The following is a 19,459-nucleotide window of genomic DNA, read 5'->3' on the forward strand; positions in this document are numbered from 1 at the left end:
CACAGGTTGCCCTGTGTAGCTGACTACACCCAGCAGTTACAAAGAGATGAGGCCCTTATGGACATCTCTCTACTCAAGAATCCCCACTCTGTCTTGAAAATGTCAGAAGATAAAAGATTTAGAAAATCCTTGTCTCTCAACAAAGTCTGCCTTTCAAGCCTACTGGCCAAGTGCAAACTCAGAAAGCTTCAGTGTGGAAGTCTGAAACCGAATACTCACTCTTGCAGGCCCAAACTACCTGAGGCACACAGATGCCTCCAACAGCAGAGGGAGAAGTCCTGACCATGAGATGCAAATGAGACACATGTATTAACATATTTCAAGAACTGTTCTCCCTGTAACATAGGGATTTGAAGGCTGTGTGACAGGAATCAGTGTCTTAGGGACACAAGCAGGAGGGCCCCAGGTGGGAACACATAAGTCCCAAACCCTGCCAGGCCAGGGAGAGTCAAGCCAGCCCAGGGAAAACCTGAGGGAACCTGGTTCCCAGGTCCCCACGGGCTGAGCTGCCCAGAAGCTGGACAGTGAAGTCTGCCCTCAGCCAAGACTCTTGCCAGGCAGGGGACAATGGCACCTTGGCTAAGCCTCACCTTCCCCATCTGTGAAATGGGGGAATGATGCCCCTAGAGCAGCTGGGAGAACCAAGTAAATGACAGCACAGAGGAGACCGGCACTGGGCCTGGACCCCAGGAGGATCTGAGTGGCTGTGATAATACTTAACACAGTGCTCATTACAGGTCAGCAGCATCTTTAGCCCTTGATACGTATGGGCTCACAACCTTATAAAGTAGGTCCTATTAGTATCCTCCTTTGATGGATGAGGACTTCAAGGCCCAGAGAAGTTAATTTGCCTTGGGCCACACAGCCAGGTAGATAGAGAGGGGTGTGAACAAGTACCCCTTGCTCCTAACAGCCCTACTTGATTGACTCTGTTTGCATACTGCTGAGCCCGAGATTCTCTTTAGGCCCCCAGCCCTGGTGAGGGACCAGCCTGATTGGCACAGGGTGTCCCAATCCCAAGTGACCCTAAAGCCCAAGTCAGGAGCCAAATACCTCCAAGGAAGCCCTCACCCAGTCCCCAGGTGGGCCAGGACATGGAAGGTAAGCATCACGGTGCAGGCGCTCTTTCCCAGTCGTCCTCATCTGAGGTGTGGCCTCTCCTGGCCTCGCCTGTCAGGAGACGTCTCAGTTCACCCTCTGGTCATGCCTCCTCCCACATGGCTCTGTGGCCTTAGAGAGTGATCTGGCCAGAGCCTGGCTAGGCCTGAGTCTAATTTCCATCAAAAGCTCTTTTTAAAGGAGGGTAGTAAAAAGAAGGAAAGAGAGAGAAATGAATGTTAAGAACAAAAAGAGAGGCACCACTGCACAGCCAAGAGGCAGTGCCATGGCCAGCTAGGCTCACGGCCTGGTCTCCAGGACAAACGGCCCTCTCCCCACAGTGCCATGGGGGCAGGCAGGCCACACAGGTGGGCTCTCTCTAAATCCTCAGCCTTCTCCGTAAAGCCACCAGTAGCCCCGATTTCTGTGCTCAGGGCCCTGACCCCATAAAAGGCCACGTGGCTCTGCCCAGGAAAGCAGCTTCTGTCAGAAAACTCAACTGACTTGTTATGCCAACTTTAATCTAACAAGATGGCAAATCTTTAATAACAGTCAAGATGAATCAAGTTAAAAAGAGCCAAGCCAGATAAGGAAGAGCACAGGCCACTATCTCCCAGCAAGGGCCACCGCAACCCAACGGGAAGAACACACTGGGTGAGTGTTAGAGAAGGAGGTGCTGGGTAGGCCCCTCAGCGAGGGGGGGCCCAGCTAAATGCAGAAAGGCAGAGGAAGAGGCACAGCTCACTCACGTAAGCTATGCACGAGGCTGCCTGGAGGGTGCCAATTCCCCCCCACCTCAGCCCTGCAAGGCCAAAGGCCTCTGCACAGATCCTCCTTCACCCCAGGTCCTGTCCCACGTGGCTGCAGGGAACCAGGGCTGGGGGCGGGGGTGGGAGGGCAGAGGCCGCAAGCACCCATGATCCTGGTGACTCATCTCAACCTGCACCCTTTAACTCTCAAAAGAGCCACTATCCCCCCTAGGATCATTATTCCTAGCAGTAGTACATCTTTCTAAAGTACACTCACCACCTTCCCTGGCGGCCCCTCCACCCAGCTGGCTTGGGCAGGACACACAAGAGCACAAATCAGGGATGCAGTCACCAGTGGGGGCTGGACTCTACACTGACACAACCCTGACTCTTCACTTCACCCCTCCCTGCGACACAGGCTTTGCCAGGTTCGACTTTGCTCTGGAATTTCTAAAGGTGTGTCCCTTAGCAGAAGTGCTGAGCGTAAGAATGAGGACGATGCCCTCAGGATAACACTATGCCCAGCCACACCTCACCAAGCTGGCAGAACCCACCCTGCCTGGCTCAGGCACTGCCAATAACCCCAAGAGCAGGAATGCACCCAAGGAGGAAGGAGGGCCTCCCTGCTCCTTCTGTGGTCCAGGTGAGGAAGGACCCCAGGACAGAGCCTCCACTGCTGGACAAGGAGTCCACACCAGGCAACAGGCTAAGCAGACACACTGCCAGGCCTGCCCCCCCCGCCCCCCCCCCACACACACTGTCAGGCCTGCCCCCCCTTCCACAAGGGGCCTGGCGTGACTGGTCAGCCAGGGCAGACAGTCAGCGGGCCCAGGAGGGCAGGGGCTGTACAGGGCCACAACTAGGTCACAAACCTCTGCTCCGGGTGGCAGGTGGAAGATCGGGGCTATTCGGTCTTTCCATCTGAATCGCTCAGATTCTCACAAATCTATACTCCCACCGGGGAACCAAAGGTCGCATAAGGAAGCCTCAAAGTCGGCAGAAGAGAGCGCAGTGAGGAGGGGCTGGAGGGAAGACAGCTGCAGGGTCCTGCTCAGGGCTGGCTGTGCTCGGCCTTCCCAGCACTGCCCAGGGGCCCGGCACAGGCATGGAGATGGCTGTCGGGGCGCCCTCCGCGCCGCCTGCGCACCCCGGGTGGAGGTGGGTGGGGGCACAGGCCTCTCCATTGCCCTCTGGCCTCCTCAAGCCTGAGTCCTTCTGCCCACAAGACGGGGGCCCTGAAGACACCGGCAGGCCTGCGTGTAGGGCTGGGCAGGAGGAAGCGGGCAGCTCGCAGAGGCCGCCGTGCACACCCTGCACCGGGACAGGTGCGCGGGGCAGGAGGGCTCCAGCGGCGGAGCCTGGACGGGGGTAGGGCTCCCCGCGAGGCCCGGGCCGAGGGAGGCGCTCGGGGGGCGGGCGCGGGCCCCCAGGAGGAAAGGGCCCCGCGGAGGAGGGCGCCCGGGTCAGACCGCAGGGGCCGCGCGCTGCCTCCCCCGGCGCCCCTGCCCCGCCCCCGGGCTCCGCACCCCGCTGGGCTCAGGGCCTGATAGCGGCCCACGCAATCCAAAGTCCCCTTTGCGAGCGGGCCCTGAACTAAACGCCGGCCTCCCCCGCGTCGTGGGAATCGGAGCCGTCCCCGGGGGAGGTCCGAGAACCCGCGCTGCCCCCCCCCCTCCCCCGCGCGAGGGCGGGCGGCCCCGGGTCTCCAAGCGTCCCCGGCGGGGCGCCGGCCGGCCGCTGTGCTGCCCCCGCGCGGCCTTCCCCGGGACTGCAGCCCCGGGGCGCGGCGGGGCGGGGCGGGGCGCGGCGGGGGTGGGGGAGGGGGAGGGGGAGGAACGTTGCCGGTTGATCTCCTGGTTCTCAGATTCCGAGCGCGACCGGCGCGTAGGGAGGACGAGCTTGCGCTGGCTTCTGAGGCTCTGTGAGATTCAAAAGAAATTCCATTCCTTCCCCGAAGCCGAAATCGTATCGCGGCTTGCACTTCCCCAGCGCAGAAGTGCAAAGACTTGTTTCTGTGACCATCGCGTCCTACCGTGTTCTTTCCTTCCTCTTCAACCTTAAGTCAGAGATCACACATTAAAGAATGTAAGAAGTGGCTATTCCGAGAACAAAAGATAGTCCCGGAGCCTGCAGATGCTTCTCCGGGAACTCTGAAGACCCTCCGGGCTGGGCCCTGCCCCCCAGCAAGCAGCCCTCCCTATCCCTCCGTATACCCCCCTATCCCTCCCTATCCCTCCCTATCCCCCCCATCCCCCCATCCCTCCCATCCCTCCCCATCCCCCCCCATCCCCCCCATCCCCACGTGCAATCTGCGGCCGGACGCGGGGAACCTGGGCTGCGGCGTCCTACAGCGGGAGGACGAGGGCGGAGGACCCAATGAGCCGGGCCCTGGCTCTGCCGCAGCCTCCCCTCAAATCCACGACTGCCTTTAGTGTTGGGGTTTCTGCCAGTTTCTCGGGGTGACAGGAGGGCCCAACACCCCGGAGGTCGAGGCCGCGCCCGGGGCAGGGTGGGCAGAGTCTGCACACCATCCCGTTCCCAAATGTCCCTGGTTCTTGGAAGCGATTTGACTTTTAGAATCAGTGGCGCTTCCGAACTTGAGTCTGAGACATGAGAAAATCACCTACGGCCTTGGGGCTTCGCACTTAAAGCTGAAAATGAAGTAAAATCCTGAAGCAACTAGGAAACTTGTTCCTCCTAAGAGAATTCTAGGAATACAAGTTTTCCTGGCTAAGCAGGGGGCTCCCTGTCAGCTCTCCGGGCCAGTGCAAAGCTGACACAACAGCTTCCCTGGAGGGGCCGTTCCTCCGGGCCCACTGCTCGGTTCTCAGAGCTCACAGGAGGGGCAGCAATTGCTGGGCCTTTTCTCTCTCTCTCTCTCTCTCTCTCTCTCTCTCTCTCTCTCTGCCTCAGGCTCCCCGTTGGGACAATGAGGTTGTCACAAGACAGGACCCCCAGCCAAGCACAGATGGGTTCAGCTTTCTCTTGAACACGCTGCACCCACATCCCAGTCTGGCCGCAGAGGCCGTGGCTGGCGCTGAGGCGGGGTCCCTTGCGACTGTCTCACAGCTCCCGCACTCAGCCTTGGCATCTGACGTAAGTACGGGGTGAGTAAGGGCTGGACTCTGAAGCCAGCCAGCCCAGGATCAGAATTCTGACTTTCATAAGAGTGAGAGGAGCTTGGCTCACCCGGCCGCCTCCATCCTGGGCCCAGAGACTCAGGCTACAAGGGATGAGGGTGCACATCGGGCAGGCTTTTGTTCAGGATTTATCCACCCTACTGTTGTGGGTGGAACAGACGTGAACCTTCTTTTCACTCCTCTGAACCTTGGGTTTCTATTCCACAAAATGGGTATGATAGTCTGCTCCACAGGCTTGCCAGCAGGATTGGAAATGACTCGTCTACTGTGCCTAGTACCCAGTAGTTCCGGATAAAGAGCAGCCTCCACGATGATTTACTACTTGGTAGAGGATTGTTATCTGGGTAAGGATGCCCAGGGGCTTCACTCAGGGCAGCTCTGCCCTCCGTGTCTGGGCTGCTGCCTTCAGGCTTATGAAGGGAGATTCCCCAGGCCTCAGCCATAAAGAGGGTCAAGTAGCTGCAAGCAGAGGCAGACACCTCTAGGCATAGCACTGTGCCAGCCCCCCGCTCCTGGCAAGAATGAGTCCTTACTGGGGAAGTCTGCACAAAATACCCCCCGGCCTCCCCAGGCCAGGGTGAGTTTTAAAGCAGACTTGATTTGGGCAGGGTATTGGGGTCCCTGGGTCACAGCTGGATTCCCCACCTCACCTCCAGCAGCTCTAGGTCACTGTGCATTGTGTTCAGGAGGCTGCACACAGCTGTCCGGAGCTGATGTTCCTTCTGCCCCTTTGGAAAATTAAATGTTGCCCTCTTATTTGGAGCGTTGGGGTGGTTGTTCTTCCAGTTCTCTGGGTTTGCCTCCAAGAGGGCTTTCTGTTGTGATTTATTTTTTAGCAGTTTATGGAGGTATCGTTGACACAACAAGCCCTTACTAACCCTCCCCTCCCATGTGCCCACCCTGGCATGTTTTCAGGACACCCCGCCACAGAAGGAAACCAGGGGAACCTTTGCAGGGGATGATGTGAGCATCTGAACCCATCTCAGATGCTACTCTGGCAGGTCATTTCACATCGCATTTCACATCACCTCCCGCTCCCTGGAGGCGCCACAGCCTCTGAACACAATCAAGGGCCAGGGTGCTGAGCTCCGGTGTGGCTTACCCTAAATTCAGGGCCCAGGTGAGGGGCCATCGGGGCACCTGGCTCAAGCTGGAAGCGGAAAGCAGGCAGTGGGCAGCCGGGCAGGGAAGCCCGAGGCACCACAGGGGCAGCACCGAAAACGGGACCGGTCCAGGGCCGCCAGACCCTCTGACCCACCTACCAAAGCTCGAAGTTGACATTTTTTTGTGCACTTTCACAATTTTAAATATGGACTCAACTCTTTATAACTTTTCCTTTGGGGCATAATAAACGTGGATAACAAGATGCACATTGACTTTGAATTTTTTCCAAAGAAGGGCCTGTGTAAGGCCAGCGCGAGGGTCTCCTCGGGCACCTAGTGCTTCTCCACGACGGGCTCGGGGTCACCGTGCGGAACGCGGGGCAGAGGCCGACCGACCCGCCGCGGCCGCCGCCCGGGCCCTGCGCCCCCGGCCCTCGGTCCTCGCCCCGGCCCCGCCGCCCCGCGTCCCCGCGGTCGCAGCCAGGCCCTTCGCTTGCACGTCCCGAGCGCCCGGCGTGCGAGGGCGAGGCCGGGGCTTTCCTCTCGGGAAGCGCGGGGGGGAGGCGGGGAGGGTCGCGTTCGCCGCCGGGGCTGGGGCGCCGAGCGGCTGGGCCTCCCGCCGTCCCCCGCTGTCGGGCGGGAACCAGGTCCCCGGCGGTGTGGCAGCCTCGGAGCGCTCGGGCCGCGGCCGCAGACCCGGATCCCCGCGCCCAGCCCCGGCCCGGGGCCCCCAGCCCGGGCTCCGCGAGCTCGCAGGGGGGGGGGGGGGGGGGGGTGGCGGGGTGACGCCGAGAACCCGCGCGGGCGGCGACGGCAAGAGGCGCGGCGGGGGCGGGCCGGGGGCGGGCCGGGGCGGGCCGGGGCGGGCGGCGACTGCGGAGACGCGGCGGCGCGGGGGGCGGCGCAGAGCGTGGTCGGCGCGGCGCGGCGCGGGGCGGAGTGGCGGCGGCTGGCCCGAGCGGTGCGGGCGGGGGCGGGCCGGGCCGGGCCGGGGCGGGGGCCGAGCGGAGCCGAGCGGAGCCGAGCGCCGGGGCGGCCCGGGGAGCGGGAGCGGGAGCGGGGCCGGGCGGGCGGGCGGAGAGCAGCCATGGCGCCGCGCAGGGCCGGGGCCCGCTCCGCTGCGGGCGGCCTGGGCGACGAGTAGCCGGGCCGGGCCGGGCCGGAGCGCGGGCGGCGGCGGCGGCGGCGGCGGCGGAGGAGGAGGAGGAGGAGGCTGCGCCCCCCGCGCCCCCGCGCCCGCCCGGGCCGCCGGCGATGGTGACACATGCGGCGGCGGCGCGGCGGCGGCAGGACCATGGTTGAGCGCGCCAGCAAGTTCGTGCTGGTGGTGGCGGGGTCGGCGTGCTTCATGCTCATCCTTTACCAGTACGCGGGCCCGGGGCTGAGCCTGGGCGCCCCCGGCGGCCGCGCGCCGCCCGACGACCTGGACCTCTTCCCCACGCCCGACCCGCACTACGAGAAGAAGTACTACTTCCCGGTGCGCGAGCTGGAGCGCTCGCTGCGCTTCGACATGAAGGGCGACGACGTGATCGTCTTCCTGCACATCCAGAAGACCGGCGGCACCACCTTCGGCCGCCACCTGGTGCAGAACGTGCGCCTCGAGGTGCCCTGCGACTGCCGGCCGGGCCAGAAGAAGTGCACCTGCTACCGGCCCAACCGCCGCGAGACCTGGCTCTTCTCCCGCTTCTCCACGGGCTGGAGCTGCGGGCTGCACGCCGACTGGACCGAGCTCACCAGCTGCGTGCCCGGCGTGCTGGACCGCCGCGACCCCGCCGCGCTGCGCACGCCCAGGTGAGCCGCCGCCCGCCCCCGCGGCATCCTGCGGCCCGACCCGCGGCGCGCCCGGGGCTCAGTCGCCCTGCGGCCCGGGGCCGCCCCGCCCTCCCCTCCCCTCCCCGCCCTCCCCGCCCTCCGCTCCTCGCCCCCCCGCCCCGCCCCCCCCCGCCCCCTGCGGTCCCGGCTGGCGTGTGCCGCGCCACGGGGAGGTGGGTGCCTCGGCTCGTGTGGCCCAGGGGCGTTCGCTTGCCCGCGGCGGCCCTCGCTCCCCAGGCGGAGGGGAGAGAACGGGGGTGTCCGGCCCGGAAAGAGCCGCGGAGGAGCTGCCGGCAGGTCCGCGCAGGTGGAACAAAGGCCCGAGTGCGACCGGGGGCGGGGAGGAGGCCGTGCTGCCCGCCCCGCCCGGTGCCCAGAGGCGGCTGCAGGCTCCCTCTGGAAGAGCAGCAGAAACCGACCAACGGCCAAAAGGAGGGGGGTGCGGAGTCAGGGGTGCCTACTCAGACGCTTTCCTCGGGAGCCCCCCATCTCTCCGGAGTTTGGAGGCACAGGGCTGACCTGCAGTGTTGGGGGCAGCTCCCCTGGGAAGGACTCTAGCCACAGCCTCAGAGGGCAGGCCGTGTTTCCAGTGCTTAAAATACCCGTTCTTTTCCTCCTGTTGGCCTTGGAGCCCTGAGGGCCTTCTCCCTGTGATGTCTGGGCCGGGAGGGGCCAGGAGTGAGGTCTTCTTGCCCGTTTTTTTGTTTACCTACCAGATTTGTTTTAGGACTGCACCTACCGACAGGCAGGGGCGGGGAGCGGGGAGCGTCTGTGAGCTGTGTAGTTGTGTTTGTTGGCACTCTGCTGGGTCAAGAGGCTGCACGGGGTCTCTGGTGTGTTTGGGGGACAAAGCTTGAGTATCTGCCCAGTCCGGAGTTCAACGTTTTCTGTGGATTGCTCTCCTGCTCAGTTCTTCAGTCCTTTTCTTGTGGTCTGTCCCCGGGCTGTCCGGAAACTAGGGCCCCAGAGCTATGGGCAGAGGTCACCTGACTCCCCCTTGGCTGCCCCATCCCCTGCCCACCCCACCCCCCACCCCCCATGGCAGCTCATAGCCTGAGAAGTAATGTCCCAGAGCTCTTACAGCCCCCCGGTAACACAGCTACCACCCCAAAGCCCTTAAAGCCTTGCTTCTTGCCTGCTCTGCATGGCTGCACTTTCCTGGGGTAGCACCCACCTCCTACCCCTTTGCCACTGTGGTCCAGCCACTCTGCTAGACTGAGCCAGTTCTGGGCTTTGCAGCTGCTGGCCCACCAGGGCTGTGGTCCCCCAGAACTGGGCACTGACCAGCTCAAATAGGCCCAGATGGGCACCTCCCTGCCTACGGGAGGGGTGAGGGTAGGCACCATCCTGTCTGCCAGAGGGAATTAGCACAGGAGAACCCCAGAGGGCACAGTGTGCAGAACTCTCTCCGGGGCTGCCGAGACCAGGACACTCTTCCTGCAGCCCATCTCCCGAGGCTGCTTCCCTTTGGCTCACCAGGATGAAGAGCCCTGTCCTCCCTTCTCTGGAGTTCATCCACCAGAGCAGGAGGCCCAGCCACACTTACAGACGAGAACTGGGGGGCCAAGCCCTGGGGACCCGGCCTGCAGGTGCTACACAAGAGAGGCCCAGCACCCCCTCCCCTGGGTGGCTATGTGTAGCAAGAATAGAAAATGCCGTGCCTAGTCAGCCGGATGCCTCTGCTGCGGTGGGCTGCCAGCCCCTCCGCCTGGAGGTTGCTGAGCTCAGCAGCATGCAGGCTGGGTGGAGGAGGGGTTTCCAGGGTCCTCGGGAGGCCCTCCCTCTCTGGTCCACTTTGGGAGTGAGCCATGCCAAAAGACAGATGACAGAGCTTCATCTCTTGTGCCGCTTCCCCCCCACCCCACCCCCGCCGCCCCCTTTGTTTGTCTTCCAGGCGCTAGGTAGATTGCTTTTTTAAAGAGCTTCCCTGAGAGGTCAGGGTAATCTTGGCCTTGTGTGTTTTTAAGCTCTCTGAGTGTTCCCCTAGTCTGGGACTGGACCGGGGTACTTTGTAGGTCAGGATGCAGTTCTCCCACCTGCCCCAGGGACCTGGCACCTCTCTGGATGAATATTGTCAGTGCCCAGATTCCATGGAAAGCCTGGTTTCGGGGCTCCAAATGTCACCCTCCCCTTCCTTCCAACAGACCAGGGCCCATCCACCCCCACCCCCCCCCCCGGCCCTGTGGGCTCTAGAGTACTGCCTGGCTGGGTAACTGAGGAAGGGATGGGCCTAACTCTGAGAGCCTTCCTGACAAGCCCCTGGGGGCCTGGGCCTAGGATGAGGACCCTTCCTTCCCCCTTGGTCCCCAGAGCCCAGCATGTTGCAGGCATGAGGAGTGCTTCTAGAAACTCCACCAAGCCCCTCCCAGCTCCTGGGGCTAGTATCTGCAGTATATGGGGGCCTAGGGGAGGTGGGCCTTGTGACTTAGTGGAGCAGGGGTTTCCACAGCACCAGAACCTCACCAGCATATGGCATCCATCATCAGCCTGGGGGGTTCTAAGCTGGGCAGGTGTTGAGGTAACAGACTTGAGGGTGAGGAGATGTATCTTCCTGGAATACAGTCTGCAACTTCTAGCAGTGTTAGTACTTCCTGAGTTGAAAGAAAGAAGATGTGTGTGAGCAAAGCATCAGTAGGTCCCTCTTAGGCTGATGTCCGCTGCAGGGGCTGCCGCACCTGCTAGGATCAGCCAGGGCGCTTGAAAGGCCCCCAGGAAGGACTGACTTGGAGTAGTGAGGCTGCCCGGAGGCAGCAGGCAGGTGGCCAGCCAAGGGCCACTTTGGTTAGTGTCTCTGCACCCCATGCTCCATGTCACTTCATGGAGTCAGAACGATACTCCCTAACAGCCAGGATGCCTCTCATTTCTCTCCCCATCTACCTAAAGGGGACAGAGAAGGAGATACAGTCAGGGTTTGGCCTGGGTTGCCCTGGCCAGGGCAGGCCAAGTTGTTGTAGGCTTCATTTGGAGTCACCAAGGGCATTTGGGTTCCCATATGGCTTCCAGGCCACCTCCATGGGGTTCGGGACTCTCCCAGACCCTCTCTGCAGCAAGGCCCCTAGGAGCCCCTGATGATGTTGCTGTGTAGGAGCACTAGCATCAATGGCCTGTACCCTCTCAGTCCCCAGCCTCGTTCTGGTCACATACCCCCCGCTATGCTGTGTTCCTGTGTTCCAAAAATCTGCCAGTGCTCTCAGCTGAGCCTTTGCTACCTTCTGCCCCAGCGTGCTGTCCTCTCCTCCCAATCCTCTGCTGGCTCTCCAGCAGCTGCCTCAGCCTCAGCTCTGCTACCCCTTCCTCCAGGAAGCCTTCCCTGGCAACACCCTACTGCCTTAGATGCCCTCAGCCACACTTCATCTGCCATCCTGGCACGTCCATAGCATGTTGGCACTGGCCGGATGCTGAGTGGGTACTGCCCACATGTTGGCTCCGAGATTGTTCTCTTCCTGATGCCACACGCTCTGGGAGCTGTGTCCCTCTGTGAGTCCTCTAGTGAATGAAGTTCAGAGTCCCCCTTGAGTGCAGTGCTGCTCCCAGAGGGCCTCAGGGGCCCCTCAGTGGGTCCAGCCAGGTTGGTCAGACTTAAGATTGGGGCATTGCTGAAACAGTTCTTTCTGCGGCATGCAGGAAGAACTTCAGTTTGCCTTTACAATTCCTTTCTTCCACATGGTCAGGGGACAAAACCCACATTTGCCTGCAGTGGGGCAGATGTTACCTAGAGCATGTGACTGTAACCCATGAATGGGGGCCCAGACAACCTATGGGACCTGGTTGGAGTGTCACTATGGCCTGAATCACCTAGGGAAACCTTGCGTGGAGATGAGGGGAATCTGAGGTCAAGATGTTCAGAATTAGGTTTTCGTTCATAACCAGAACCAAAAACATCTTTTTAGGCAAATGCACAAGAAGACAAACTTTTCAATAGCTGCTGACAATTATTTTAAATGGTGTTCTGTCTTGTGAAATTATCTCCATAACTCAGGTTTTCTTTCCAGCACCCGGGACTTGCAAGACCAAGTCCTGTGCTTCCAGGCCTCTCGCTTATAAAATGTGGGGCCATGCAGTGTGGGCTGGACCACTGTGCTGTTGGGGGCTGGCTCTGAGCTGGGGACTGCCGGCTCCAGGGTCAGAAAACCTTTCCCAGGGGGCACAGCTCCTACCCTCCTACCCAGGGGCCTGTGAGGCCCCTGGTCTTTTTCTTTCTTTCTCAGTTGGAGGTGTGAAAGATTTGGCTGCTGTCCTTGGGGAGTAGCAGGCTGTCAGTGTGGAGGTCTGGCTTTGTCATCCTCAAGGGACCCCGAGTCTTTGGAGTCTTTCCTTCACGTTTCATCCTTTTATTGTTGTTGTTGTTGTAATGATTATGTGATAATTGGTAGGAAAACATAAAAGAGAAAAGAAAACTCAGTGTATTCCTCACACATGCTTTTTTTTTTTTTACTGTAATTGAAACTATAATATAAATTTTCCATAAATGTTGTTCTTTCTTATTAAAAACTTAATATTTTAGTAGCTGCAGACAATCCCCCTCTGGGTGCATTGTTAGTTCTGCTCTGTTGTTGAGCTTGGAGACTTCCAGTCTCTGGCTCCTGTAAGTGATGCTGTAGGGGATGTGCTTGTATGTAGATATTCTGCGGAGCTCTCATTTCCTTTGGAAGTTCCTAGGAATGGAATTTCCGAGTTGAAAGGTCTCAAGGTTCAAATACCATCAGTATGAGTGTGAAGTTACTTTTTGGAGAGTCTGCAACTGTGTTGCCACATGTGTTGAGTGCCGGCTTCAACAGCACCCTTGTTGGGATGAAATATCCTTGTGGATTTGAAGAGTTTACTTTGCTCAGCAGAATGTGTCTGTGGTTTTTATCACAAAGTCCTGCTTGGTGCATGTACCCTCAGGGGTGGTCTAAACCTCAGGGGTCTTGGGAGGAGATGTGCCCAGTCACCCAAAGTACCTGCTCATCTGGTCACAGATACCTGCTTTTTGGCCCTGCCCAGAGAGCCAGGTGCAGCTGAGAGCCAGTCACTTGGGGTCCGTAGGAAAGGGGTAGCAGACTATGAAGACCCAGATCTGAGGAAACCAGGGTCCCAGAGGGAAGTACAGAAAAGAGGCTGGCTCCTGTCTCCCCCCAAGTACTCAGTAGGTACTTGGAATGGGTAATTGGCCCCACCACCCCAACAAGGCAGGTCTGTGACGATTTTCCCCATTTTCCACATAAGGAGGTCAAGACCCAGCAATGTTGGGGAACTTGCAGAGACCTTAGGCCTAGAGAGGAGCTGTACTGAGATGTGTGTCCTGAAGCCCATGTGCCCACCAGCCCTCTTCTGTGCCCTCCCTGCCCTGCCCCAGCCAGGAAGACTGTGGGTGAGGACAATAGCCAAGCATTCGGTCACACCAGCCAGGTTCGGTGCATGCAGCTTCCAAGACCCTGGGCAGACGCAGGCAGTTTCACATGCAGACCCGCATCATCGCCTAACTGGAAAACATATGGCTGTCTTCACCCGAGTAGCAGGAAGGTGGGAACGGGCCGCATCCTCTTGGCTCTGGCACGGCCGCGCCAGGCAAGCTTTGCCGATGGCGTCAGAGGTGCTGGCAGCCAACTGGCCGGTGCCCCCCACTGCCACTCCCATGTGACCGGGTCGCTCCCAGATGGTCCTGGGGGGCTGCAGCTACCTGCCCACCCCTGGCCCAGTTGGAGGGGTGGCATGATTTAGGCCAGGACACATTTCAGCTGGTCTGTGGAGAGTGTGAGAAACGGGAAGGGCACTCAGGCTCTCTCCTGAGAAGATGCTTTCTGAGTGCTTCTCAGCAATTATTTATAACCATGTAGGTACTTCTCATTGGCAACCCTGCTCTCCTTTGCCTTGAGGCCTGTGCCTCAGCCTCCCTTGCCAGCACTCACAGATGAGGAGATGTGTTTGCAGGAAAGTTTTGGTCTCTCCAGACTCTTGTTCTTGCCTCTTCCAGAACACCACTGGCTCTTTTTCTTCCTATCAAGTTTTTGCTCTCTGCTTGGGTTGTCAGGGCCCCTGGGGTGAGGTGCTATCCCAGCAAGAAAAATACAGAAAGAGGCCTAGGCGCTGGTGTCCAGTCTGCCCCTGAATGTAGGTCCGTCACCTTCTGGCTGTGGGACCTGTGGTCTGATTTCTCTGTAGCTCCCTAGTAAAGTGCCCCCTTCCTGGTGTAGCTGTGTCCCAAGTCCCTAGTTTGCAGGGCTTGTTATTCTAGAAGTGCGGCATGCACATACCCACACATCAGAGAGTTACCACACTGATCCCAGGCTGCCCAACATGGGCAAGATTTAGAGGATGTTAGGATCAGCCAGGTGGGTGGTGAGTGCAGGTTGGCCTGCCACTGAAGACCACACACATCCTACCCCAGCCTGGGCCAGGGGCTTGTTTTCCTTGATGGGGGAGCAGAAACGAGGCAGGCAGCCCTTCTCTCCCACTGTCGCCAGCTGCCCCAACCAGGCTGGGTGCTAGGAGCTATGCTTGGGAGGCACAGGGCACCCCCCACCCACACACACACACACACACACACCAGGCCAGCTGGCAGCTCTTCCTGCAATGCTATCTTCTTCCACCTCTCTTGAAGCTTCCTCCAGGATGCCTGGACTACTTGGAAGCCCCATGCCCACCCCAGCTCCTTCGTTCACTTAACCAACCATCCTGGGTCTCGGGCCTCTGTTCACCAGGGTACACCAAGGTCTACAAGGCCATTGCAAAAGCTCCTGGGCCCTCCCCAGTTAGACGGGGCTCTGGGGTACCAGTGGAGGATGGAGACACATGGGACTTGACCCGTGATTCCTTCCAGAAGGCATGGGCAGCAGCTCAAGGCCTCCACAAGGAATCAGAGGAGGAGAGAGGAGCCCTCCAGGCAGCCTCTCCCACCATCAGTGAAGAAGTCCGCGGGAGAGCAACAACAGCGGGTGGCCAGGGTGGCAGCAAAGCAGGGGTCAGGGTGGGCTTGGGACTGGACCAGCTGGGTTGAATCCTGGTTCTGCCGCTCACAGGCACTGTGCCTGGTACTGGAGACTCTTTATAAGAGGCCACAGTGCATCCCCTCTCTGTGAACAGGGAAGGGCCCTTCGGCCAGCTAGGCACTTGGCACCTGTCCCAGTCAGCTTGGGGACTGGCAGGGGGGCTTCCTTACAGCACCCAAAGTCTAGGTAGCTAGGGTCTCATTATGTGGGACATCCACCCAGCATCACTGGCCTTCGATACGACCATCCAAGACGTGCTGTGCTTCAGCCATAGGGGTCTTCCGCTCACCCCAGGCTGTGTTATTGGGGACCACTCTGTTCCTTTCTGTGCTTGCTCCCTGGATTTTGAGAAAGCCCCTAGGCCGTGCTCACCTTCCACAGACGTGGATCGCTGTGATGTGGCAGGCTTGTTCGTGTTCACTTGCTGGTCGTGATCTGTGCTGCCGGTCCCTCTGTCCTCACTGCAGGCTGAGAGTTTACCACAGGGGCACAAGGAAGCCTGCTGTGGCTCCCGCCTGCCACCCACCTCCCTCACCACTATGTGTTTCATGGATTACAGCACCCTCTTTTTCCCTTGCTTTGTTGCAAGAGCAGACTCGGTGGCAGCATCCAGGCCTGGCCACCCCTGCTTTTGCGTGTCCCTGTGAGTGGGCTGGAGGGCAGGTGGTCCATCCTCAGCCCTACTGGATGTGACCAGTGCTCTCCAGACTGGCTCCTCAGACTCCCAGCACCGTGCCTGAGGCCTGTAGCACACTGTCCTCTCTACCAGGCCAGCAGCTGTGAGGCGGATGCTGTGGTCTTAACTGCCTGTTCCTGTGACCAGTGGGACAGGCATGCTAGCATGTGGTTACCACCACCACTGAGGTTTCCTCCCACCACCTACCTGTTAGCGTTTTCAGGCTGTTTTCTGCCCTGAGGGGTGGGGTGTCTTCTTCGTGTCTCTTACTACGAGGTTCTGTGGTGGTGTGCTTGCCAGGCCTCTCCTCCCTACAGTCCTTCTGTGCCACATGTTGTCATAAGCATTTGGTCTACTGAGGCCTGCACCAGTGTGGGCCGCACAGGCCAGCCAGGCCTCTGTCCTCCAGCCGATGGCACCAAGTGCAGAGGCAGGGGACGGAGGGCAGCGTACCTGCTGACTGCTGAGCCTCTCTGGTAACCCCCGTGGTGGGAGCTCAGCCAGAGGCCCGGAAGACTGAGGAGAGGGACAGATGGCCGACTAACAGCTGTCCTTCCAGCAGTGGGGATACTCCCAGGGCCTTCCTTGGAAGCCCTCAGCGACACCCAGGGCAGCCACTGCGTGAGCCCACCCTAAGAAGGCCAAACAAGTACATGAGCCTCCTGCCGGGCATCTCCCACCCACAGATCCTGCTTGTTGGGGTCCCTGTGAGATTTGATGGGGAAAAGGATCCTGCAGTCAAAACCAGAGGCTGGAACCCACTGCTCCAAAGTCCCAGGAGCCTCCTTCCCACTGGATGGAAATCTAGGCAGGGCTTAGCCTCCTGGCTGGTGCCTGGTCCCTGTTTGCTGCACCAACATAGGGCTGTCCCTGCATGGGCCTCAGAACACACACCACCCACCCTCAGCCCCATGTGACCCCAGCCCCATATGTGCAGCGTTTACTTCTAGACCACATCCCCAGTTGGCCTGGGGGGAGTGGCCCATAAATCATTGTCCATCTGGGAATTAGCTCCTGCCATCATAGGCCTGGCTCATGGGGCTCCAGGAACAAACTCAGACTCTTTGAGTTAGGAGCTTTAAAGCATCACATGTAAATATTTGCTTTTCTGGAGCATTGGTGTCCTTGGGAGAAGAGGACCAGCAAACCTTGAGTTTTACATTTGCATCACGGAAGCTAGAGGGGGGTAAGGGGGGTTGTCTTGGAGTAGTGAGGCCAGGTGGAGTTGTCTCTGCAATGTGGCCCCCATTCCCCACCAGGAAAACTTTGCACCAGCAGGAGAAGGTCCTCCAGCCAGACTCCAGCTAACGGAGGGAGGCTTGGGGAAGATGCTATCATGTGAAGTGAGGTTGCTGTGCCACATGCACCCTGCTTACAGGGTGTGCGCTGTGCTGGGGAGCAGGACAAGCAGGTGTTCTCACCTAGAAGGCACAGGCCAAGAGCCTGTGACTTGTACCAACTGCCACACTCACTGCCAGGCCCTCCTTCCTTATGTCTGTTAGATAAGAAAACCAGGGCTCCGGGAGCCCAAGTAACTTGTCACCCAAGATCACAGCTGGCAGAGATGAGATTCACACGCAGCTGTGTGGCTCCAGGGTTTCCTGTTAAGCCCTCCCCAAGGTCCCCATCTGGAAGGGGAGAGCCAGGCATCTCCTGGGCACACTGCCTGCCATGGTGAAGTTAACGTGACTGTTGCAAAGATGAGCTTTCCCAGGAGCCCAAGGTGGTACAGTGGGGAGCAAGGGCAGGTGGGACAGGGCAAGGCAGAGCAGATGGCCTCCTAGGGGAATTTGGAGGTGTCAAATGTCCCCTGCAAGAAGAGGCACTGCCCAGGTGGGCGCAAAGCCGGGGAGTAAGTGGGCCCTGTGTGGAGAGCCAAGACCTCAGCTGCCCCGTCCCGAACCCTAGCCACAGCCCTCCATCCTGTCCAGCACACTGCAGCACTCCAGGGCCACTCACCCCAAAGAGGAGCTCCAGACACAGGCCCCTCCTCCTCGCCTCTGTTCCCTTGGGGCAGGCAGGTGGGCAGGCAGGTCTAGGCAGCTTGTTTTACTCATACAAGTCCAGACAGAGGGCTGCTTGTTGGCCAACCATCTGAACCCTGGAAGTTCAGGGCCTACCGACTCCTGCTTTATTTCATTCAGCATAGTCAAGAAGCCCAGTCCCATCAGGGGAAGTTCATTCCTTCGCTTGCCTAGAAGCTAGGCTGACAGTGTGTCCAGTGGAAAACACCCTTTTTATCAAGTAAAAGGTGGTCATGTTTTAGCCGGGCAGATGAAAGGAAGGTGGTGGGATTGATGTGGGGCTGCTCCAGAGCAGGAGCAGACCCTGTCCTCAGGCAGGTGAGTGGAAAGGGAACCCAGTGGGCATCAGGCAGGCACAAAATGCTCAACCAGGCCAGCAGAATCCTGGGATATGAGAGCTTTGCTTAAGAGGCCCTGGTACCCTGATCTGTCCTTCTGGCTCATTCCACAGCATGGGCCCTCTCCCTTCCTGGAGCCCTCAATCTGCCTATCTGAGGCCAGCAGCCAGGGCCTTGGGCTCTGTCACATACCACCATGTTCGTCTGGAGGATGGGCACTGTCCATGGGGCCCAGGCTGAACCACAGAGCAGTTCTGCATTTGGCAGGGGCTCCCCACAGACCAAAGAACCCCACCTGGCTGGGGACGTGGGCCTTGCTTGGCGAGACAAGGTTAAGGGCTCCTGTGATCCCTCTCACCCCCCGCCCCGTTCTCTGCTTGCTCCAACCTGACCCCTGCGTTTCTGGCCACTGTCCATCCACCGGCCAGGCCAGAGGCAGTGAGGTGCCACGAAGCAGAGAGGTCTGGTCCTCGGACTCCAGACAGGGCTGACATATGTGGCCCTTCCCTTGTGCCACAAGTGGGGCAGCTGGGTTGGGGATGGCACAGCAGCCCAGCCAGCCTCCTGGGGAACAGGGACCTGTCCATCAAGACATCATGTGAGCTGTTCTGGGTCATTTCCAGAGGAAATGCTCCTGGGAGGATCAGTGGGTTACCAGAGAGCCGAGGGGTGATGGCCTGCAGCTACCTGTGGCCTCCCCCAGCCTGTTTCAAGTCTGAGCTCTGGCCAGGCCACACCACCACCTGGCATAGGATCCTGACCCTGCAGGCCAGCAGCTGTTGCCTGCAGAGTAACAGGAAATCCCTGCTTTAAGCAGCCTGGGCTTTGTGCGTGGAACCTCGCAAGTTGTTTTAATTTGCTCAACAGTTTTTTTTCCTGAGCCCTTGTTCTGTGCGGTCTCGGAGGGGCACCCCCGGCAGATCATGGTCCCCACCTTTCCTTGCCAGGGCTGCACTGCTATGTCTGGACTGGGTGCCCAGCTGTGCCTGACAGGCAGGCAGCCCCAAAGCAAGAGAGTCCGGGGGGTTTCAGCAGCAGGCACATCCCATGGCTTACACTGTCAGCTTCCTCTAGTCCACAGAGGCAGGGTCTTGACCCCCTTAGGTGGCGTATCTGCTATCCATCTGCCAGACCAGAGGCAGGTTTTCTCCAAGTAATACTAGTCAGGGTCTTTTCACATCTTGCTCTGGCTTTAATCTGGATGCACCCTGGACCCCCACTCCCCTGCCGGGGACTCGGCACTGACCTGCAGGGACCAACGGGCCTACTGACAGGCACTGTCCCAGGTCACTGTGATGTGTTGCTTCCACTGTTCTCACAGTGGGGAGGCAGTCTCAGAGTCCAAGCAACCTGCCAAAGGTCACAAGCTTAGACAGCTCACCGAGGACTTGAACTCAAGTCCTGGAGTCCCATGTGGGCCCTAACCACACCCATGGCTGTAGCTGCTTGGCAGCTGTCATTCTAGAGCCAGTCCTAAGAAGAGGTAGTCAGCGTGGACTCTGGTCCTGCTCCCAAGTTGCATCCCCTTGCGGAGGACAGACACTTGAA

At 59.5% G+C, this 19,459-nt stretch overlaps 1 protein-coding gene across 1 annotated transcript in view; it reads left to right on the top strand.

The window, feature by feature from the left end:
- Window positions 1-7,235: 7,235 nt before the first annotated feature.
- The window catches only part of HS6ST1 (heparan sulfate 6-O-sulfotransferase 1), a 41,723-nt gene continuing 29,499 nt past the window's right edge, over window positions 7,236-19,459 (top strand). Inside the window, exon 1 of the mRNA XM_025435943.3 lies at window positions 7,236-7,881. Coding sequence (XP_025291728.1) covers window positions 7,355-7,881 — 527 coding nt within the window. The 5' untranslated portion in view covers window positions 7,236-7,354. The remainder of the gene's footprint in view (window positions 7,882-19,459) is intronic.

This window comes from Canis lupus, chromosome 19 (assembly GCF_003254725.2).
Source record: "Canis lupus dingo isolate Sandy chromosome 19, ASM325472v2, whole genome shotgun sequence".
Lineage (NCBI taxonomy): Eukaryota > Metazoa > Chordata > Mammalia > Carnivora > Canidae > Canis > Canis lupus.